At 42.1% G+C, this 24,279-nt stretch overlaps 1 protein-coding gene across 1 annotated transcript; it reads right to left on the bottom strand.

Annotated features, from left to right (window-relative positions):
• Window positions 1–15,862: 15,862 nt before the first annotated feature.
• LOC114708511 (olfactory receptor 8S1-like) lies at window positions 15,863–16,780 on the bottom strand. The gene has a single exon (XM_028891840.1). It carries the CDS (start codon window positions 16,778–16,780, stop codon window positions 15,863–15,865), a length of 918 nt encoding a protein of 305 aa, XP_028747673.1.
• Window positions 16,781–24,279: the final 7,499 nt, after the last annotated feature.

Below are 24,279 nucleotides of genomic sequence, written 5' to 3'. Positions count from 1 at the left end.
ACTGCACATGCACAGTTCAGTAGCTAAGCAAGGGGTCTTACATCTTACGTCACCCATGTGCTGCATGATTATGTAATGCACACAGTGCAATCTGCGCATGCGTGGCATAGCTCTGTAAGCCCACATGCACATGTGCAGGAGAATCCTTAAAAAGCCGGTCACAGACTCCCCCCCCCATCTTCTGCTCTCTCCTCCTCCCAACTCTCTCTCTCCTTGCATGTGTCTTTTACAGGCCTGGTCACTCTCTTCTGTCCCCCTCCCCTCCTCCTATTAAAGCTCTGATACTAGGTTTTGTCGTGCCTTGCAACCTTTCCTCACAGAGTAAAAGCACCACATTTAAAACCAACACACCAGTATCATATTGTTTGAGTATATAGTTTTGTTCTACTACTGTCTTAAGATTGCTTTGGCTATTTGACACTTTTGAGATGCCATAAAAACTACAAGATCTTTTTCTATTACTGTACAAAGTGTCTTTGGTAGTTTGATGGAGAATGCAGTGAGTTTATAAGTCCCTTAAGGTAGTATAGACATTTGGTGTTGAGCCTTCCAATCTGTGAGTGCTGAGGATTTTCCACTTGCCTTCCTCCTCACAGATGCCTTTCACTGTTTCATCATATTCCTTGTAGAGATATTTTTTCTCTCTGGCTGAACTTACGTCTAGGTGGGTTTTGGCTATTACAAATGAGCTCATGGACTTTCTTTTTCAGATTACTCATATGAGTGTGTCTGATCCTGTGTCTAAAAATACCTGCTGGTTTTTGTTGTTCCTGCTTTAATTTTTATTAAACTTTGAAGTTTTCATACATGTATACAAAGTATCTTGATCCTATTCACCCACCACTGCCTTCCTCCTACCTTCCCAAGACACCTCATCATATCTCCTTCCCAACTTCATGTATCCTCCTTTGTTATTTTTTAGGTAATTATAATTTTTTAACCCACTGAGCCTAGTTAGTGCTTCCCATATACACATGTGTGTGGGGGGGTCCTGCACTGGTGCATGGGGACCCTACCAGTGGCCATATTCCTGAAGAAAAGTGACTCTCCCTGAGTAGCCATCAACTGCCAGCAACTCTTCAGCTAGAGGTGGAGCCTCAGGCACCCACCCAGCCTCTGTGCTGGAATTTCTAACTGCCTTGGCCGTGCACAGGTCTTGTGTGGGTAGCCATGGCTGCTGTGTGTTCATGTGTGCAAATCCATGTTCTGTGTCCAGAGGACAACATTTCACCGCTCTCCTTCCCATCCTCCAGCTCTTACATTCTTTCCTTCCTATAATCGGAGGCTTTTCTCTGTCCTGCTCCATTCTGCAGCCACTTCTAAACAATCACTCGAAGACTTACATTAATTATAAACGCTCAGCCGGTAGCTCTGGCTTATTTCTAACTAGCTCTCTCTCTTAAATTAAGCCATAATTCTTATCTGTTTAGCCACCTTGACTCCACCGCTCTCTTCCCTTCCTTTGTTTGGTTTTCTTGCCCATACTTCCTACCTGGCTACCAGCCAATCAGCTTTGTTATTAACAATGAGTGCAACACACATTCACAGTGTACAGAAGGATATCCACATTCACAGTGTACAGAAGGATATCCCATGGCACCTTCCTTCTTCTGCAAGGTGGGGGTTTTGTAATGTTGATATGGATGTCCTGTCAATGACTGAGTATTCATGGTCACCTACTATCTTAGGGTTTCTCATGCTGTGAAGAGACACCATGACCACGGCAACTCTTATAAAGGAAAACATTTAATTGGGGTGGCTTACAGTTTCAGAGGTTTAATTCATTATCATCATGGCATGCAGGAGGCTGTGGAAGAACACAGCAGGTAACAACTAGTGCTTAGCAGGTTGACCCACCAGATGAGTAACTCTCTGCTGGGGAGTTAGGCAAAGTCTGTGGGGCCACTGGCTGTGGAAACCGGTTGTTTGCTGTCTGTAACTTTCTCATGTGCCATCACTTACCTCCTTAAAAAGAACAGCTGTGGGGTTCTCTCCACAGGCCATTGGTAGTGTGTTTTACATCTTTGGGCACAGTCGGAGCTGTGGATGGTCAGGAAGATGATTTCCGTTTAAGCTGTATAATTTTGATGAACAGAAAGTATATTAGAATATTTTTTCTTAATTGACACAAGAGAGTAACAGTAGTCTCAGTCTCAAAGACTTCAGAACAAAATCAAAGTAGATTAAGCTGCCCCTGCAGGAAACACACTAAGACTATTCCCAGGTATTTATTGCTAAATCAAGGTCATGCTGTTTATATTGAGACATAACCCCCCTACAGTAACTGACCGCAAGTACTCCTAGGCTCCAGGTTCAGCCAACTAAATGTTTATTGCTAGTCCTGAATTTCAATGTCATTTTCTGTCTGGGAATGCTAACCACTCAGGCTACATGCTTAGCCGAGCATTACTCACTGGCCGGTCAGTGTGACCATCCTAGCCTGAGAAAACCTGTGTGACTTAATGTGTTATGTGAATGAATTGAACGCTGAAAATGTGACATATAATTGTCCAGAGTTTGGCTGTGAGATGAGCAATGTGAAGGAACTGTGAAAAGAGCTGGGTAGAGTATGTGAGTGCTTTTGTGCGTTGAGTGAGAGCTGTAGCTGTGTGGAGACAGAGAACTGGAACAAAAGAGAACTGGAATTAGAGAGAATTGGAACAAAAGGTTTAGAATAGGGAGATAGAGAGGGAGGGAGGGAGTGAATGAGTAAAGAGTGAATGAATGATGCAGTAGTGTGTGAAGGAATGTAACAGAGTAGAGAAATATATAGCTGTATATAAAGAGAGTAGCTGTGTAGAGACAGATTTTCAGAGAAAGATTTCTTAAGATAGGGTAAAAGAGAAAGTTACCATCAGAAAGCATGTGTGTTTCCTTATTCTTCCCCTCAGATAGAGAAAGTCTAGCCCTCAGATAGATAAGAATTTTTCCTAAGCCTTTGACGACTTTGTGGTTTTTCTTGCGTACCCTGAGTAGCTGAGGGTTGGCCCTCTAGTTACCGATAATGGTGGGACATGGCGGCATGCAGACAGACATGGTGCTGGAGAAGGAGCCGAGAGTCCTACAAGTTGATCCGCAGGCAACAGGAAGTGTACTGTGTGCCACACTGAGTGTAGCTTGAGCAAAGGAGACCTCAAAGCCCACCCCCACTGTGACACACTTCCTCCAACAAGGCCACACCTCCTCCAGTAAAGCCACAGCTCCCAACAGTGCCACTCCCTTTGGGAGCCATTTTCTTTCAAACCACCACACCTTATTTTCAGCACCTGGAACAGTGATATGTCTCTGAATTAATTAACCGCCACCCACTGTAGTAAGTAGCATCCCTGACCAAAGATGGAGCAGCACAAATCTACAGGATATAAACATAAATATTTAGGAGTCAGTTTGACAACATGAATATTCATAAGAATAATATTAAGTTCACCCCTAGATCCAATGACATCCTTGGCTATAGGTTCTGACTGTGCTTATAGTACCAGGCATTAATTCCCTCCTATGGAGCAAATCTCAAATTCCATCAAGAGAGTCTTGTCTTATTTCCATAAGTAATCTTGCCACTATTATACCAGTGGGCATATCTTGCTTGGCAAGGGGATACTGTAGCATGCAGGGTCTAATACTGAATAATACACCATTGATGTCTTTTCTTCCCAAGCAGTCTGCATAGCATCTCCCAGAACTGTGGGTGCTAAGCATCGGGGAGTGTTTCCTGACTGGTTCAAGATTGGTTTTGCTGTGCCCTGCAGCCAAAGTGTGTGGTGTCTTCAGCAATAGGTCCTACAATCTAATTACAGTGGGCTACCAAGAGTAAGAGCAATAGCCTGTGCTGTTTGAGGAGCCTGTGGGGTTTCTCGGCTGAATAACTCATAGGAAGGTAATCCATGCCTGGCAGTGGGATTTTCATTTGATAACCCATGTCTTCCAGAAGCGCCATTATTTACTAATGTGAGGTATTTCTGTTCAAACACCTTGAAAATTGTATGTTTCATCAGCTTACAGCCTAGTGGGGTTTCTTGAGGCTTCTTCATGCATTCTTGGTTTTGGTTAATCAGCCCCTCTCCCTCCTTCCCCAAAGTTTCTGTCCCCATTCTTGTTTAAACCTTTAGCTCCCAGCATGCTCTCTGGTTCTTTCATGTCACATGTGTTCTACTATGCTGGCTTGTTTTTATTTACTTGTGTTACAAGGTCACAGTGTACTTTGTTTTGCTTAATCCTTAGCCTGCACCCCTTCTTTGCCCATCACCCCACTATCTGCTTAACCATTCCGTCTTCTGTATTCCTCCTCTCATTTCACCTATATTCCACTGTTCCCTCCCCCTAAATGCTCTCCCCACCAGTGTCCTGTTTACAGTTTCCTAGCTGCCACATACATTCCATGTGAAACACACAAAATAAAAGATTTGAAGGCAGGACCCTCATATGAGGAAAAAAAACATGTAGTGTTTGTCTTTGGGGCCTTGGTGGCCTCGTTTGTATAATTTTTCAAGTTCTACCCACTTACTTTCAATTTCATGATTCCATTTTTCTTTAAAACTAAGCAACATTTGCTTGTGTGCCACATTTTTTATTATCCAGCAAAAATACTACAGGAAGTATCACTATAACTGGTGATTATACTACAAAATTATACTACAGATTGTACTACAAAACCATTTTGCTACACAACCATAAGAAATAAAAACAGTATGGTACTGGCATAAAAACAGTTGTATTAACATAGTTACCTGGTCTTTGATAATGATACCAAACTATTCATTGGAGAAAAGACAGCATCTTCAACAAATGGTGCTGAATATCAGCATGCTGAAATGTGAAACTATATCCTTAACTCTCAGACACTCAACTCCAAATGGATTGAGGACCTCCACATAAAACCTGATACTTCTGCAGAAAACACTAAGGAGCACGCTCTGGCTCATAGGCATGAGTAGGGACTTTCTAAACAGGACTCCTGGTAGCTCAGGGAATGAGATAACATCTAGTAAATGGAATCTTGTGAAGCTAAAATAACAAAGGAAACTGTCAGTCAAGTGAAGAGGCTGATAGCCCACAGGATGATTGACAGCCCACAGGATGGGAGATAATGTTTGCCAGCTCTCAGACAGAGGGTTAGTGTCTGGAACAGACAAAGAACTAAAATAAACTAAATACTAAGAAAACAAACAACCCAGTTAAAAATGGGCCATGGAACTGAACAGAAACAACAGGCTTCATCTTGTAAGTTTACTTAATTTTAATTTACTATTCATCCTAAGAGCTCTTTGCTGGAGCCCTTAGGATTTCCATGTGTAAGACCATGTCATCTGCATATAGGGAGTTTGAATCATCTGTCCATTTCCTATGCTCTTCAGTTCATTCTTTTGCCTAATTGTTCTGACCAAAACATCCAATGCCATGTTGACTCTCATGTGAGAATGGAAATCATTGTCTCATTCCTGATCTTAGAATAAAAGATTTCACCTCTTTATTGTTTAATACAGGGCTTGCTGTTGGTTTGCTTCATTGTGTTAGGTATGTTTCTTTCATACATATTTTATTGAGAGGTTTCATCACGAATGGGGCATTAAATTTTACAAATGTTTTTCTGCATCTATTGAAATGATCACATGCCTTTGGTGCTTTGTTCTCATAATCTGATGTGTGCTGTTTCTTAACTTGCTCATGTTGTATTATTCATTCAGTCCAAGGATGAATCCCATTGAACATGGTATTGAATTGATAAGGATGTCTGCATCTGCGTTTGTCAAAGATAATGGTCTGTGGTTTTATTTTTCACTGTGTTCTTGTCTGATATCCTTGCTGAATTCATAGAAAAACTAAAAAAAATGAGTTGAGAAAATTTCTCTCCCTTCAAACTTTTGGAAAAATTTGAAAAGAAAAGCTATTAGTTTCTAAAATGTTTGATATGATCCGGCACAAAACTAATCTGGTCGTTTTCTTTGGTGGGAAACATTAATGGCTAGCTCAGTATTACTTTTGTTTTCTTTGTGATTCATCTTGGTAAACTGTATGTGTCCAGGATATAGGTTTCCAGGTTGTTGGTATGAAATTCTTTCAAATATTCTCTTCTGATTCTTCACACTTCTGCTGCAATGTCTTTTTAAATCTCTGATTTTGACTCTTTTTTTTTTCTCACTAAAGGGTCATCAATTTCTCTTTTTAAAAAAACAATTCTTTATTCTAGGGATCTTTTACATTTTTAAGATTTAATTAAAACATAATTACATCATTTACACCCCCAACGTGCAGTAGCCCCTCTTATTTCCTCTGCACTAACACATCTCCGCCCCCTTTCAAATTCATGACCTCTTATTCTTTAATTATTATTGTTACATAAATGTGAATAGACACATAGCTTGCTGAGACTCTTTAGGGTTGCTAGTATGTATATTTTTTAGAACTGAATGTTTGAGATCAGTCTAGGTCTATTTTATTTATACTCTGGTATTACTTATTCCTGCCTACTAATTTTGGATTTGGTTCATTAATATTTTTACTTTAGTTTTGTTTGTTCCTAAAGTTATTTGAAATCTTTCTTATTTTTTAAAGTGGCCATTTATTGTTACAAATTTTCCCTTTAGGTATTATTTTTGTTTGTTTGCTTGTTTCTCTGATTCCATGCTTTAGTAAATTGTGTTTCCATAGTAACTTATAATCCCCTTTTATTTTCTTCATTGACTATGCAGAAGCAGGACATTCTGTTTCCATTCGTATTTGAAATTTCATAGTTCCTCCTTTTGCCACTTTTTATTTTATTCCATTTGGTCAAAAATATACTTTTTTTTGTTAAGACTTGTTTTGTACCCCCAACATATGGCATGTCCTGGAGAATGTGTGCGTGCTGTTGAGCATGTATGCTCTGGGGTTACTGGACAGTATTTTCTGTAATTGGGGCCATCTGGTCTAGTGCTCAGGTTAACTCTGATGTTTGTTGTGTTTCTGTCTAGATAGGTTATGACTGAAAGAAGGCTGTTGATGCTCTCTACTGTTACTGTTACCAGTTGTTCTAGTCAGGCATCTGTTGCTGTGATAAACCAACTAAGGAGGAAACAGTTTATCTGATGTACAGGTCACACTCCATCGTTGAGGGAAGTCAGGGCAGGGACTCAAGGCAGGAACCTGGAGGCAGGAACGGAAGCAGAGACCATGGAGGAGTGCTGTTCACTGGCTTCCTCTCTGGGCTCATGTTCAGCTACTTTCTTACACCTCCCAGGACCACCTGCCAAGGGGTTGCACTGCTCATTGTGGGCGGGGCTCTCCCGTAGCAATAATTAAGAACATGCCCCCACAGACCAATTGAATGGAGGCATTTTCCCAATTAAGTTAACTCTTCCTAGCAGCCCCCAGTTTGTGTCGAGATGACAAAAAGCCAACCAACACATGATTACCGTTCTCTCAAGGTCCCTTTGCTTTATATATTTAAGTACTCCAATGTTGAGTGCATGTGTATGTATGTATATACACAAATTCTTACATGTTCTTGTTATATTAACTTTTTAATCATTATATAGTTGGCTCCTTTGTTACTTTTTAAAGTTCTTGACTTAAGTCTTGTTACAGTTTGAATATAAAATGCCCCAAATGCTCTTGTGTTAAAATCTTGGTGCACAGCTGGCTGGATTAGTCCGTTAATGAGTTCACAGTTGAATACACAATTCAGAGGTGGGGTCTAACTGGAAAATACATCACTGGAACATGCTTTAAAGGGGATATACTGTTCCTTGACTCTTTCTGTCTGTCGAGTCCCCTTCCCCCCCACTGCTGCCTCATAGACCCCAGGGGGGGATTGTGGTGATATTGTGCTCCCCAAAATATTGTGCACCCTAATAAACTTATCTGGGGTCAGAGAACAGAACAGCCACTAGATACAGAGGCCAGAAAATGGTGGCACACACACCTTTAGTCCTAGCATTCCAAAGGCAGAGATTCATCGGATCTCTGTGAGTTCAAAGCCACACTGGAAAGAGCCAGGCATGGTGACACACGCCTTTAATCCCAGGAAGTGATGGCAGAAAGCAGAAAAGTATATAAGGCATGAAAACCAGGAACTAGAGCTGGTTAAGCTTTTAGGCTTTTGAGCAGCAGTTCAGCTGAGATCCATTTGGATGAGGACTCAGAGGCTTCTAGTCTGAGGAAACAAGATCAGCTAAGGAATTGGTGAGGTGAGGAAGCTGTGGCTTCTTCTGCTTCTCTGATCTTCCAGTTTTAACCCAATATCTGGCTCCGGGTTTGATTTTATTAATAAGACCTTTTAAGATTCGTGCTACAGAGGAGCAATTTTCTCCTACCACACCCCCTCTCAAGATGTTTCTGCTTCCTACAGTCCTGATAAAAATGGAGAAATCAGAGGTTAAATTTTGGAAACTAGGGGCTGGAGAGATGGCTCAGAGGTTAAGAGCACTGGCTGTTCTTCCAGAGGTCCTGAGTTCAGTTCCCAGCAACCACATGGTGGCTCACAACCACCCATAATGAGATCTGGTGCCCTCTTCTGGCCTGCAGGGACACATGCGGGCAGAATACTGTATACATAATAATAAAAAATAAATAAATATATCTTTAAAAAAAAGAAAAGAAAATTTTGGAAACTAGGAACCAAAATAAATATTTTCTTCCTTAAGTTGGTTTTCTCAGGTACTTTGTCACACAACTGAAACATTAACACGCACATAAAACTAACACTGAGAAGTGAGTGGATGCTGCGGGCTGACTGTGTACTTCAGAAGACTCTGAACTTGTCAGGAGCTGTAGGTAGGGGAAAGCATAGAATGCTGTGAATGGAACGTGATAGAATTCTTTCCTGGGTTTTGTCTCTTTTATCAATTAAATTTGTTGCTTGGTATTTCACACATGTATGTATCGCGTTCTGATTACTTCCCAGTCTCTCTTCTCTCCCACTTGCTCCAACCAAACTGCTCTAGTTGTGTAACTTTATTCCTGAGGCTTGGACGATTGATTGATAAATAAAACACTGACTGGCCAGTAGCCAGGCAGGAAGTATAGGCAGGACTAGCAGAGAGGAGAATTGAGAGAACAGGAAAGCAGAGAGGAGGAGACCCAGCCTGCCATCCAGGAAGCATTATGTAGAGGCAGCAGGTAAAGCCACAGAACATGTGGTAACCTATAGATTAACAGAAATGGGCTAAGTGTAAGAGTAAGAGCTAGACAATGGTAGGCCTGCGCTAATGGCTGAACAGTTTATAAGTAATAGAAATCTCTTTGTGCTTGCTTGGTTGGGTCTGAGCGGCTGTGGGATTGGCTTGTGAGAGAGATTTGTCCTGACCGTAGGCCGGGCAGGAAAACTCTAGCTACACTGAGGAGACGTGAAGAAACATCAACTCATGCCAGAGAAGGATGACAGATCAAAGCAGGGATGCCACCAACGTCCAAGTCGGTGAGCCCGTGAGTTTTATTGAGGTCTCTCACGGTGAGAGGTCGCTTACAGGAGCAGAAATGGCTCACAGACCGCTGTATCACCAAAAACATCCACTCACACCAGATAAGGAACATGTGACAAGCCAAAGCAGGGATACCACCGAACTCCAACTTGTAGGCAGTTCAAGCATGTATGAAAATGTCTCTCTGTAGGCCTTACTGATCATAAATGCTTAGGGATGGAGGAGCCTAGTGAAACCGGTCAGTTTTAGGGACTTCCTGAGGCTTGTTGTGTTGTTTATTTCCCAACTTAACAAATGAGCATCTCCGTAGGATGAAATGTTTTACCTCTGTTTAGAACTTCCTTTGGAAGAAGGTTTTTAAACTCAGAGGAAACCACTCTACAATAGTATCCCTGGAGTTTCCTGGACATTTTACAGGACTCTCTCTCTCTCTCTCTCTCTCTCTCTCTCTCTCTCTCTCTCTCTCTCTCTCTCTCTCTCTCTCTCTCAAGCAATTATTACTGCTTATATAACCTTCTGAGGGCCCTTGTGACTCCTGCAACATTCTGAGCCTTATAAGTTTCATTAGCTTCATAAGACTTATGAACCTCACTCTTCCTTTAAAGAGAGAATGTTTCAACTTTGGGGAAATATTAATAGCATTTATTACAAAAGGAAGTGACAGAGGAGGCAGCTCTGGGGCCAGGCGGGTTTATTTCTCAATGAACCTCTTTTGCGCTCACCCTCCCCGGTGAGAGCAAGAAAACAAGCTGCTCTTACATACAGTTTTTATTGGGCTTGGGAGGGAGTTACTTGGGGGAGGCAGGAATGCCACTTGTGGTTTTGACATCAGGAATTTCGGAAATTGAAAGTGTTGGTCACAGGAAAGAGGGCTATTCAGGACAAAATGGGGGGAGCTACTTCCTAGATGAGGGCACTCTTGCTTGTTCAGTTGCAACAAGCACAAAGAGGAAGTTATACAAGAAAGTTCAGCGATGAACTGTTTGATACTGTGAATATGACATTACTGTATACACCAGAAATTTGCTACAAGGGTCAGTCTTAAGCATTATTAATACACAGTAAATATGTGAGTTAATGTTTATGTTAATTAGCCTGAAGCCTATACCATTTTTAATCATCAGCTATGCCTAAATAAAGCTGGAATAAGATACATTTGATAAGAATAGCATAGCACCTATGCAAGATACCCTGAGAAATTTTATTTAGGACTATAAATGATATTGGAATAAATTGAAAGACAGAAATTGTGACAATATTGAGAAGATTTATTATCACCACTAATTCAAACTAGATTTTAAACTTGATGCTATATCAACAGTAATCATAAGATCACCTTTCTATGTGTTAGCACAGAGATGCTGACACTCACATGGAGAAGAGGAAGGAATAATGGTGTGGCGGGGAATAGCATGGGAGCAAACACATCTTACTGAATGTGAAAGTTATCGATATGATGTTTGAGCAGAAATAGTGTGTTGACAAAATTTAAAGTGTCATAAGTTTATCTCAGATATTATAGTGCAGCCTGCTTGCTATTTTCATCCAGTTATAAAATAATGACTTCTTAAAGGTTTCTGTCAAAAGTTTCCACCAATTAAGCCCAGCACAGTTAACCACTGTCTTAGAGCAAGTACAGACATCAACTCCAAATGACTATGGAAAGAAATGAAAATTAAAGTCCGAGAATGATATTAGAAAACCACTTAATATAGGAGGTAAAGAAAATCTTTACCAAGATAGAGATTTAATGTGGAAAAAATAAATTATATGGCTATATAAAACCTGAATCTTTGACATGGTCAAAGATCCTATAAATAAAGATGAACAAATAACAGAAATGAAGAAAAATCTCCTGCTTAAAAATGTAGGCAACAGTTCATGTACTTGAAAAGGAAAGTACTGTAATACTGATTTAAAAAAACAGTAAATTAAATTTAAAAATGGCCCATGGATATGATTTGCTAATGTAACAAATGCAAATGTTTGACTAATATGCATACAGATATTACCATTTTTTCATGGCTGGAGAAATGCAAATTGGTAATTTAAAAATGAAGCTTCACTGTGCAAGAATTCCATTACACGAGAGGCTCATTGTAAATTAAAGGAGCTCTTGCTTTGTTGATGAGAAACAAGGTGTTATTGCATACCTTGAAAAGACTAATTAAAATTTAAAACAAATATACAGTTCATAATCTTATTTCTGGGAGTCAATCCAACAGAAATAAAGACATTCAGATTTCATGTTCTATGCTAAGAATGTTCATTGCAACATTGTTGGTTGTCTTTTAAAATGGAGGCTGAAGAGCCCAAATGGAGGAATGGTTTGAGAAGTTATGGCACACTCACAAGATGGAGCTTTAGATTTACAAAAAAAACCTTCAGCTAATTAGAGCTAAGTCATTGGTCAATGTATGTGACTATATTTTCTAAATAGAGATGGATAGTCTCCTATATTTATATATATTTAAATACACATATGTGTACAGATGTTTGACTATAAACTAAGAAAGATACCTACTCTGTGGTTAACACAGGTGTACTGTGTGGAGGATAAGTGGGTAAAGATATGATAAGAGTGGCAAGCCAAGAAAAAAAATCATCAAGAAAATATATCACGTGGTGTAGTGGGTAGCCGGTCCAGCTTTGATCTGGAAGTGCCACCCTCTTTGAGGCTTCAGAAACTGTCACACCTACAAGGCGGGGCCAAGAGACAACCCCTGAAGACCTGAGATCTGGACAGGCCGGCTCTCTTGGTTCCTGGACCCTGGACAGTGGAGGTAGACTGAGTAGAGTTCTCTAGAGAACACTGCTGGACTGTGCTACACCTTTCCCAGATTCTGTTACCTATCCCTTCATTTGTGAGTTACCCCACAAAATAAACCTCCCTTTTAACTACGTGGAGTTGCCCTAATATTTAAACCAATAACTTGGTAAGAATTCACTCAAACACAGGTAAAATTATGTCTCTATAAATGACTATAGATTTGTTTAAGTTATTTTTAAAAGACCACTGCACACAAACTAAATTTACTCTTCTGGTTGAGAAAAAATAAAATACATTCTCGGAAATAATTTTTAGATGATTGGATATGAAAATTAGTGAAGGTCTCTTGCTATACAAGTGTGAAGACCTGTGTTCAATCTCCATCACTCACATAAAATAAGCTGGGCGTAACTGTGTATGCCAAAACACCAGCCCTGGGGAGGGAGGAGAAAAAGGTGGATTCTTGACACTTGCCAGCCAGTTTAACCAAAACTGTGAGCATCAAGTCCAGTGAGAAATCCTGCCTCAAGGGATTACGGTGGAGAGTGACAGAGCAGGATGCCTAATGTCTTCCTTTGGCCTCTGTGGGTACACATAAGGACATATATACCTGCACACACACAAACCTGTGCATGCGCACAGACACACACACACACACCTACGCACACACCTATCTACACACACACACACACACACACACACACACACACACACACACACACACCTAATCCACTTCTATTATTTCTTTTAGTGATTCTGTCCTACTCTGATTCTGATTTCATGCTGCAAGCTATGCTAGTCTTGAATTCTGGACTTTAACCATGCAACATGGAGGAACAACCAGTGTGAGGAGTTCCTAACACCAGTTCCCTGATGGGATACAGCAAGCTGGGCCAAGAAACACGTGGTAGTTTTAGATGGGTTTAGCGGTTCATGATTCTGCAGGTCCTCCAGATCCTCCAAGCTGTCTTTGTTCCCGTTGTTGACCTGGTAGCATCCCCTAAGCAACATCTCATTCTTCCATTAGCAGCATGCTGTGATCCTTCAGTTAGCAATGTAACTGAGCATGTTACTGAATCCACAACTGAGTTAGCTTTGCATAGCCTCTGCTCTACATCTCTAGAATGACAGGTACTATTTCAGAGAGAGAGAGAGAGTTAAAATATACATATTCTGTAAGTTCATTCTGTACCTTAAGGTCAAAACCAAGAAATGAGGACTGAAGAGATAATGGAGTGGTTGAGAGCTCTTGCAGCTCTTACAGAGAACCCAAGTCCAGTACTCATGTCAGGTAGGTCATAACCATTGCACACAGATGGCATACACACACACACAGAGAGAGAGAGAGAGAGAGAGAGACAGACAGACAGACAGACAGACAGAGACAGAGAGACAGAGAGAGAATATAATCTTAAAAAACAAAACAAAAATAAGAAATCACTGTTTGGAAGCAGAAGAGCCCATGGTGTTGGCCTTCCTCACTCTCTTGGACTTTCTTAATTGTAGCAACTTCCCATTATTCTCAGGAATAGTACAGTGTCCCTGGTCTTGAGCAATTGGATGTCTTAATGCTTACATTCCACAAGCAGTTAAATAACATGGCTTACTTTGTTTTGTGCATCTTAGTAATTAATCCCATATATCCTTATTTTTCTGAGATGTTTTGTTTCACCTATAAAACAAACTACCCATTTCACTGACAAGTCACTTTGGATTCCTGTTTCATGGCCAGTTACTATTCTTTGGTTTTAAGTAACTGAGTCACATCATGAACAATTGTACAGAGGACATGGGAGACTCACAATATGGCGGTGGTGGGGTATGTTCAGTAACTGAGAGCAGAGTTTAGCTCGGATTACCCACTTTAGATTCAAGCTCCATCATCTTGCTGATAATAACTTCACAGGCACCACACATCCTGTGTCTGATCCCTTCACCAAGGGAAGAAAACTAGCAGCAGAACTTACCCTACATACTTGTGAAGATGAATAAGTAATTAAAGGCATGGTAATATATCAATTTCTTATACTATCATAGGAAATTGTTACTGATTTAGTAGCTTAAAAACTATGCTCAGACCCCAACAAATCCATCTCTAGCACAACCCATACACCTAAGGGCCAGGGAACATGGTGGGAAAGAGAGCAGAAGCCCTGTAAGAGCCAGAGGAACAGGACGTTTGCTATGATAATGTCTCCCAAAAATGTCAGAGAAGCTACCCCCATGAATTCTCATCAACATGGCTGCCTAAACAAGACACACCACCAGCTGAAATGGCAACGTGGATGGGGGAAACATCACAAGGCCCCACCCCCAGGGAAAAAAGCTGCCAAGAGCAAATCAGTCTTTTCCAGGCACGAACATCACTAAATGGACTCAGCAGTGTGTGTGTGTGTGTGTGTGTGTGTGTGTGTGTGTGTGTGTGTGTGTAACAACAATAATTAAAGAAGAAAGAAGAAAGTCATGATTTGAAAGGGTGTGGGGTATGTGAGGGAGTTGTAGGTGGAGAAGGGTACATGATGGAAATGATGTATGAAATTCTAAAAAAAAAAAAAACATTATTTAATCATGCAAATATGTTATGTTACGATATATTAGGTCAGAAGTCTGGGTGGGCTCAACACTCTGCACTGCCCAAGGCCAAAATGAAAGTGTGGCAGCACTGGTCTGGAGTACCTGGGAAGAGATCACTTCAGCCTCTTTCAGGGGTCTGGCAGAATTCAGTGCCACCAACCAAGAGCTTCCTGTTTCTCCGCTGGCTGTTGGCTGGTGTTCTCCGCTGAAACTGGCCACAGTTCCCCCGTCAAGGAAGCTGGTATTGAGAGGTGGAGGTGATAATGAATCCTGGGTTTATATTATCTCTGTCCTTCACTTTGCCTTGTCTTTTCTTTGTATAGCTGGAGAATGTTTGCCACATTTAAGATTCATGTGATTAGATTGGATACTCTTTTTATTTTATAATCTGAAGTAGAACTGTCCAGAAGCCCCAGGAATTACAAGTTGGCATCTTGCTACCCCAGGAATGTAATATGCCTCTTGGCACAAGTAAAGAAATGTATCAAATTTGACATTGCTATTCTTCCTTAAAATATCACCCCAAGGATAGTTGCCAGGCAGCAGGGGTGTAGTTTCTTTAGGACATATAGTATTATTGGCTTGGTTGCAGGGATTTTCTTTTCATTCATTATTAATATTTGAATTTCCTAGAAAAAATTTCTGGATAACCTCACTTGAGTCTTGATTTCCCTCTAGGTTAGAATGCTTCATCAGGAGAAAAAGACAGAGCTGTCAACCTCTGCTGGGCTACAGGGTCACCCCAACCCTGTGATGGTCATCTGATTCTGACTAGTCAGATTTCCTGAGAATTTGGGATGTAATTTTTTTAAAATGTGGAGGAGTATTGAGCTGCCAAAAGCAATAGCTATTTATACCGATATGAAAGACAAACATTTCTGTAAGATGAGCTCCTGGAAAAGAGAGTTCACTGACCCATTTATCCCTTTCTGAATACGGCTCATCATTCTAAGAGTTCTCTGGTTCTTCACAAATATTTCCAAAAAGGCAAGAGGCATGTCCCCAATGGCACCTTCCATTATGAACAACCAAAAACTCTCCTTCAAGTCCATCATTTGATCACAAAGCACCACAGTTCCATGTCTGATTTATTATAATGTTGTGTCTGATACATAAGAGGTTAAAAATGCTTTCTGATCATTCTTCCCACAGCTGCCTTCACCTCCTTGTTCTTCAGGCTGTAGATGAGGGGGTTCAGCATGGGGGTGATCAGGCTGTATTGCAAAGAGAAGACCATTTCCAGGGGGGACCCTGAAGCTGGTAAAAGGTAGCTGATGAAACCTGAGCCATAGAACAAGATCACAGTTGTGAGGTGGGATAAGCAGGTGGAGAAGGCCTTGCTTCTGCCTTTGGTGGAGCTGACCCTCAGGACAGTGGAGACAATGCGGGCGTAAGAGCCAACAATCATAACGAGGGTCCCAAAGAAGTGCACAACCGAGGAGCAGAGCAGGAGTGTGAAGTTGGTGGAGGTATCGGAGCAGGACAGAGGGAAGAGAGAAGACAGCTCACAGCTGAAGTGAGGAATCGCTTGGTCCTCACAGAAATCTAAACGGGCAGCCAGGAGGATATTGAGGAGAGCATCACCAAAGGCCAGACCCCAGGAGAGCCACACCAGCCCCACACAGAGCTGGTGGCTCATCACCCGGCCGTAGAGCAAAGGCGAGCTGATGGCGACATAGCGGTCGTAGGCCATGGCCGCGAGGAGACAGGCCTCGGTGCCGCCGGTGGCGAACACAAAGAAGGCCTGCGCCAAGCAGCTTTCAACCCAGATGGTTTTGTCCTCAGAAAGCAGATTCTCCAGCATCTGGGGAGCCGTGACCGATGAGTGACACAGGTCTAGGAAGGACAGTTGCCTCAAGAAGAAGTACATGGGCGTGTGGAGGTGGGAATCGGCCGCGATCACAAGCAGCATCAAGGCATTCCCCACCAGAGTGAGGAGGTAGACCAGAAGGAAGAGAGCAAAGAGTAGCGGCCGAAGGTAGGGGTCGGTGGACAGTCCAAGGAGAACGAACTCTCGGACAGCGCTGTGGTTTCTCATGGCTGCAGAGAGGGAAACAAACAAGATCCGTCAGGGCCCCTCGTGCCCCGTGGCTCCCCCAGATTGAAATCTTGTTACACATAAATCCCTGCTCACCTATTTAAAAATGGCCTCCCTGACCACTCCTATGCCGTTATTAATCATCAACATTATCTTTTATTGTGAAGCCTTTTTTCTGAGCTCAGTGTTATCTGGCTACTGAGAGTGATTCATTTGAGAAATGTTTCTGATCAGAGATAGAGAAAAATCCCAAGGGTGGATTACCTGAGAGATAAAGAGAAGGGACTAGATCTAGATGAGAAGGATTTAAGCAAATGCATGAACACTGTGTATTCTACAAACATTAGAAGAAAAGGCCAGAAGTGCTAGACTAGGCACACAAAAACCAGAATCCTTACTTCACAGCTTCCATTTATCTTTAAATGAGATCTTTGCTTGTGCGTGTATACATGTCCATTAACACGCTCACTTGCTGGCAAGAAATTAAAAATTCTGAAAGTTTCTGTTTTGGTTGTGCCTAATGCCTGAAATATCATCCATCATTTATTTGTGCAAGCTATATATCAAATTTAAAACAAACAATTACCAGATACATGAAAGGCTTTCTTTTAGATCCAAGCACTACTGTAGGGATGGAGGGTGAAGTTAATTGACTCTTACCCGAGAGAAAAAACTCCTTGAGAGCTGTTCATCTCAGAACCACATAAAAGGCATCATGCATAATAACTGGTCCTTGGTGTTTATCCTTGATGGAAAGAGTAAGAGACGGAGGCAGACAGAAAGAGGGAGGGAGAGGTGAGAGAGAGAGAAAGAGAGAGAGAGAGAGAGAGAGAGAGAGAGAGAGAGAGAGAGAGAGAGAGGCGGGGAGAGAGAGGAGAGAGGAGAGAGGGGACAAGCCAATCTATCTAACTGAAGTGTGAGCGTCTATGCAGTTGGAAGTCCCTGTGCCAGCAGGCATTTGACACAAGCAGAAGGGAGAAACCCAAAAGGCACCAAAGCGGAACCAACCCCACTTTAAACGTGTCCTGACTGTGCCCCAGGCCTTCCTCTTCCTCCTTCTCCAATTAGATACGCCGTGGTATTGGTCAAGGGGGTTGCCTTGCTTGGTTTTGTTTTGTGGAGCCTTCTTTAAAACTGTAGCAGTCAGCCTTACGTAAGTTAGAACTCAGCAATACCCACAACTACGGAGAGCTCTGCTGTGCAGTCAACTGATAAAGATTAGAACAGGAGCTGGGGAAGAGTTAGCAGAGCACCACACAGCAGCGGAGGCCATCTCTCAGAGCGCCTGTTCCTGCATGCCAGGACGAACACCAAAGAGCAAAGCACACTGCCTCTCACCCACCACAACATCCTGGTGCCTAAGAGTCACCCTAACATGGCAGACCAGCTAGTGAGGCTGCTCACAGCAAGGGACAAAAAGAACGATGTCACACCTAGGTGGGGACACAGTGAGAAAGCAGGCAGGCGCCTGCAAGCCAGGAGAAGGGCCTCCAGGGAAACCGACCTTATTGTCACCTTGAGCCTGGACTGCCAGTGTCTCCAGAAGCACAATAGAATCTCCTGCTATTACACCAATAACTCTGCAGAAGAATTGCCTGGCGCTGAGCACCATCTTGAAGAACAGTGAAGTACTGCCTGTGTTCCGGAAGGCTTCACATCTCCCCTGTTCAAAACAATACCTGTCAAGATGGCTCAGCAGGTAGAGGTACTTGCTACCAAGCCTGATGACCCGAGTTCCATCCCTGGGATCAGCCCCCATCCCCCATGGCGGAAGAAGAGAACGGACTCCCACGTGCTGTCCTCTGCGCTCCACACGTGCCGTGGCACGTGTCTGCCCACACTCATATGCAAACACACGTAAAAGACTCGGTATTAGATATCACCTGAATTGTTGACAATTGTCTTAGGGTAGCACTGGGGCTAAGGACATACAAGAGGACACGCTTGTTTGTGCGAGGTGAAGAGTTAAGTAGTGACGGAGTGAATAATGTTCAAGTGACATTGTCCTCCTGTACTTCCAAATGATTCAGCAGGGCAAATTCTGCAGGTGCACAAGCACAAAGCTGTGGAAATGGAAAGGTGAGTCCCTACAGTAAGCAGAATAGTAATGCTTGACTCTAGGCTGAATTATAATAGTGTCTGAATCTTTCAACTTCCTTGTATGCTTCAAGTTATTCAAATTTTAAAATGTCTTTAAGGGCTGAGGGGGCCGTCAGTATTTGCCTTGCAGAACGTGAGCCCAGCCGCTAGAATCCGCACATAAAGAGCTGGCTGTGGTGACCTGCAAGGAGAGAGGTGGCAGGTCCTGGAGCTGACTGGCAGGCCAACCTACCTTATTTACAGAGTTCCAGGCTAGTGCCAGACACTGTCAGAAGCAAAAACGAAGGGCTGGAGAGATGGTTCAGTGATCAAGAATACTGGCTACTCTTCCAAGGACCTATGTTCAATTTCTTCGCACCCACACGGTGGTTCACAAGTGTCTGTAACTCCAGTCCCAGGGGATCCACATCCCCTCTTCCGTCCTCTGTGGGCACCAGACATGCACATGGTGCATAGACATGCATGCAGGCAAAACACCCACACACACAAAATAACTTTTTAAAAAATGAGAAACAAAAAAGATACCTAATGAACAATACCCAAATTGTCTTTGGGCTCTATATGCACGTGCCCAAACATGTACACTCATCCACACATGAACACACACACACACACACACACACACAATTTTCTTAAATGATTTAATTAAGTATACACATATAAATTAAAAGATTAACTTTTACTTAATTAGCAAACTTACCATCAAGAGAATTAGAATTAACACAAAATAATATTTTAATGCAATTATATATGCATTTATATATGTGTCTGTACACACATATCTGTTATTGTATATTTCTATTTCCTTATTTACAAAGCTACCTCATGTGTGATGTAAGCTTCTGGTAAACTGATATGCTTGGTGTACATGCTCTCCCTCTACCCTTATCAATATACTCTCTAAATATATATGATATATTTAAGTATGTAATTAAAACTTGTTTATGTCCCTTTTTTTGTTAAGTGACAGATATGAATCGTTATCTCTGTGAGACATAAATATACATAGAACTCCCTGAGTCTACATAAAAGATGTCTGACAGAAAAGTAACCCAGGAATCCACTTCAGATAGCTTCAAGTCCCTACAGTAGGAGAAGGAGAGGGTTAAGATTTATCAGGATGAGGAAAAGTTACAGAAGCAAAGTCAAGCCTGTTATTTTCTCTGTGGTTCCTTGACCACATGGATCCCGATCAATTGCTTTAATGTTCAGTGTGGTAAGGACTCAGTCACTGATACTTGGTCCTCAGTGCCAATACGGCTGTGCCCTGAGTTCTGTAGCTGACAGCTTTAATTCCCCATTTCACTGTCAAATTGTCCGGTAGACCCAGTCAGCTCAAGGGCAGAAATGGAAAACAGTCTCAAATTACTGAACTATTCAGGGCTAACGACAATTTTTAATTTGATAATTTTTTTTCTTAATTTTTTTTTATTATGTGTGTATGCAGGATCACACTTGAGTTCAGGTGCCTCAGACACCGGGCATGTTGGATCCCCGCCGCCCCCCCACCCCCCCCACCCCACCCCCACCCCCACCCCCACCCCGAGCTGGACTTATAGCAGTTGTGACCTGCTAAATAAGAGGGAACCAAACTTGAATCCTCTGAAAGAGCAGTATGTGCTTTTAAGCCCCGAGCCAAGCCTGCAGCCCCAATTTTCCCATCTTCACTGTTCAGTGCTGTGAGAATTTAATTGAATAATTTTAATTGAATAATTTAACAAGCTCTGTTTCCAGTTCAATTTAAATTATCAATATACCAAAGGAAAAAGAAGAGAGGCCCATCTGAGAACCCCTGAGAAAGGCTTGGAGGACCAAGGGAACCTATCCCTTCTGGAGGTGTGAGTGTAGGAAAGCTTGGAACAGGAAAAAAAAATGAGATAAAAGGAATAAAAAATGAAATAATATCTCAGAAAGCCACAAAGAGAGAGGAAGGAAAGGGGGGCTCAAGGAGCTGAGAGAAGAAACAGGGACATCTGGGCAGCCAAGGAACTTTAGTATGCCCCTGACAGGTGCCCTGGAGTTCAAGAAACAAACAGCCTAACATCCTACCTCAGGTGATTCCCATCAAGAGCAGGCCCCTCGCTGCTCAGTGCACAAGAATGTACAGTCTTCAGTTGAGGGAGCTGGGTGAGAAGTGTGTTTACACGGGCTGGAGAGCTCCCCTAGACAGTGGAGGACACTTCTCTAATTTCTGCTTGGGAATCATCACAGTGCACTCCATTTTTGGAACAATTTCTTCCTTGTTTCTTAATTCTGATCACACAATCATTGGTGCACTTGACATCTTCAATGACCAATAGTTTGCTCTTAGCATTATCTGAAGAAAGAGCCCTCCAGGGTCTGCCATCAGGACGGCAGCTCCGTTTAGAGTCAATGGGGCTGGTGGATTGAGTTAGGGGGCCTAAGAAGCAGTTGACTCCATGCCAGGCAGTCCCTGGAGTTATGGAGAAGCTTGACTTCAGCATCATTAATTAAACAGAACTTTTTTTTTTTTTAGGGCAACAAGGGACTTTATTATGCATTATCTTTGGAAATGCTGTGTTAAAGCAATCACCTTACACTATTAGATGAGAAATTTTGCTATGCTGACGACAGCTCACTGGAACAGAAAGACAAAAACCTGTCCCCATGCAGGAAGACACAATTTTCCCAATGACAAAAATCCAAGGGGAACAAATGAACCATCCGAGATTTAACATGGAAGCTGAGACCATTGTGCTTACCTCCTGATCATTTTCCCATGTGTGTAACGCAATAGGTTTGTAAGTACAACCATGTTGAGTGAAAAAGAGCCAAAGGAGGAACAAGAATAAACTTCTTCTCATTACAATTCTACTATATAAGAAATTACAAAACCATCTTCCATTGTGTCATTGGGCATCAGACCTACTCGCCTACACACACAATGATGTAGCAGATAGGCTCAAGGAACTTTTTATGAATATGACCCCTGTCTAAGGTCTACATATGGTTTTGTCATTTAATTGTGTCCTTGGGTGATCTTTTCCATGCCTGCAGGAAATTCTCAATATACTTGTCTTTATGCACTAAAAAGTACTCATAGTAGATTCATCAAAAAGCCTTTGTCCTATTGATAACTATCCAAGATTATTATAAATTAAATCTGCTGAGATGAGTTCTATGCTGGGCATTCTATGCCTGCATGTGGATATGTATGCTAGTTCCTTTGTGTTCCAACCCTGTACGGTATGTACAGCATCATATAGTATGTGCCCCAGAGCCTGGTATGATAGTTTGGATACCACACCGCTCAAGGACATCAGTTTACTGGGTATATATTTGACTGGCTTCAAGGTGAGGTGTCTGTATGGTACTCACACTCAAAGACCCTCTGCACATCTGTGTGGGAGAAGAGGAGGCCGTATATTCTACAGCTACAGCACAAAACCACTTAAAGATGTGATCTAAGCACCCTGGCACAGGGAAAAAATGTGCCACAGTAAGAATAATGTCTGTATCCTTTTTGTAGTGATGAACCTCCAGAGCTAGTGCAGGCACACAGAGTCACCAAACCTGGGATTTTCCAGTGAGACAGAACATTTCTGACATACCTTTCCACATACAGTAGTTGGCCTTTTGTACCAGATTTCTATCATTTATTATGTTTTCACTCTTGAAGCATGAATCAATACTTTATTCTGCTTATATAAAATAATGTTCCATTGTGATCATATTATGGTTTGAATAGAAAATGCCCCCAAAGGTTCATAGGTTGAATGCTAGTCCCCAATTGTTGATGCTATTTGGAGGAAGTTCTGGAAATTTTAGGATAGAAAAAAAATAGGTCACTGGGGCAGGAGATTCTTGGGGTCTACCTTTCCTCTTCTTCTTGGACCCCATGATATGACCACCTTCCCTGCTCCATGCCCTCCTCACCATGATGCTCAGGTTCACCACAGCCCAGAAACAATGGAACCAGCCCTCCATGGACTAAAACCTCAGGCCAAAAATAAACCCTTTCTCTTTTAGACTTATCTCTATCAGATACTAATATTTATTATAGCAGTGAGAGACTGGATAGCACAGTGGGTACACCTACTACTTATCCACTCAGCAACTGAGGTGCATCAGATTGTTTCTGGGCTTGGACTATGAGTATACATATGTTTTGTGTTGGCATACGTTTTATGTTTTGACTCTCTGGTATACACCAGAAATACAATTCTAGTTCAAATAGTAACTCTGTAGCCGACTGTCTTCATTACTGTTACTGTGATCAAGACACTGGGTGTACAGTTTCAGAGGGTTAGAGTCCGTGATGGTGGAGCAAGGGCATGTCAGCACAAACAGCTGAGGGCTCACATCCTAATCTGCAAGCAGGAGGCAGAGGGTACACTGGGAAGGGCACAAGTGTTTTGAAACCTCAGTGCCCACCCCCGGAACGCACTTCCTCCAAGGCCACATCTCCTAATCCTTCCCAAAAAGTCCCACCAACTAGGGACACAGAATTCAAACAGATGGGCTGATGGAGGGCATTCTCACTCAAACCACCACACTCATTTTCTGAGGAAAACCCAAACAGTTCCCCAAAGTGACAAATCATTTTCAGTTTCTACTATGAGTGTGGAAGATTTCTAATTTCTCCATAGCCTATCTTAAAAACATTTAATCAACTCATGTGTGTGTGCATGAGAGCCCACATGCATAAGGTGTGAGTGGGGATGAGGCCATGGCAGGTGTGTGAGGGTCGGAGGACAACCTTGAAAAGCAGCGCTCACCTTCTACTTTTACACAGTTACAGGGATGTCACCAGGCTTGCACAACACGTATCTTTGCCAGCTGGGCCCTCTTGCCAGTCACTGATATCTTCTCAAATACTAAGTATCTATCTTTTTTTAAATGTGCGTTTATTGTTTGCGTGTGTGTGTGTGTGTGTGTGTGTGTGTGTGTGTGTGTGTGTGTGCATGTGCATGCTTGCATACTCCTGTGGTTGAATACATGTGGGGGGGGGGCATCATGTAGTGATTTTTCTCTAAGCTGAAACAGTCCATGCTGCTTGGAATCTTGTTATAACACAGGTTGTTCTAAGGGAGATGAAACATTCCATTCTGCATGGAAACTCATTAAAAACCCAGGAAAAACAACTCAGAAGTTTTAGGAAGTTCCTGAAATTGACCATATTCATCAGAACCCCTACCTCTCTAAGAGTGTCCAAGAGATGCTGCCAGGAAGAAGACCAGCCAAGCATTTTAGAGGTTCAGACCAACTAGGCTGCCTGGAAGAGGCAAAGGCCAACTGTAGATGTAACCAAACATCTTATTAAAATAAGAAACACAGAACCAATATAAAAGAGAAAGCCGAGAGGTCAGAGCTCAGAGCTAAAATCTTACCTCCTGCAGTGTTCCTAGCTTCCCTGAAAGAAAGCTACTTCCTGTGTG

Source organism: Peromyscus leucopus, chromosome 20, assembly GCF_004664715.2.
Source record: "Peromyscus leucopus breed LL Stock chromosome 20, UCI_PerLeu_2.1, whole genome shotgun sequence".
Taxonomy (NCBI): Eukaryota; Metazoa; Chordata; class Mammalia; order Rodentia; family Cricetidae; genus Peromyscus; species Peromyscus leucopus.
Note: the sequence above shows the minus strand (reverse complement) of the source record. Positions and strands in the feature narration are given on the sequence as shown.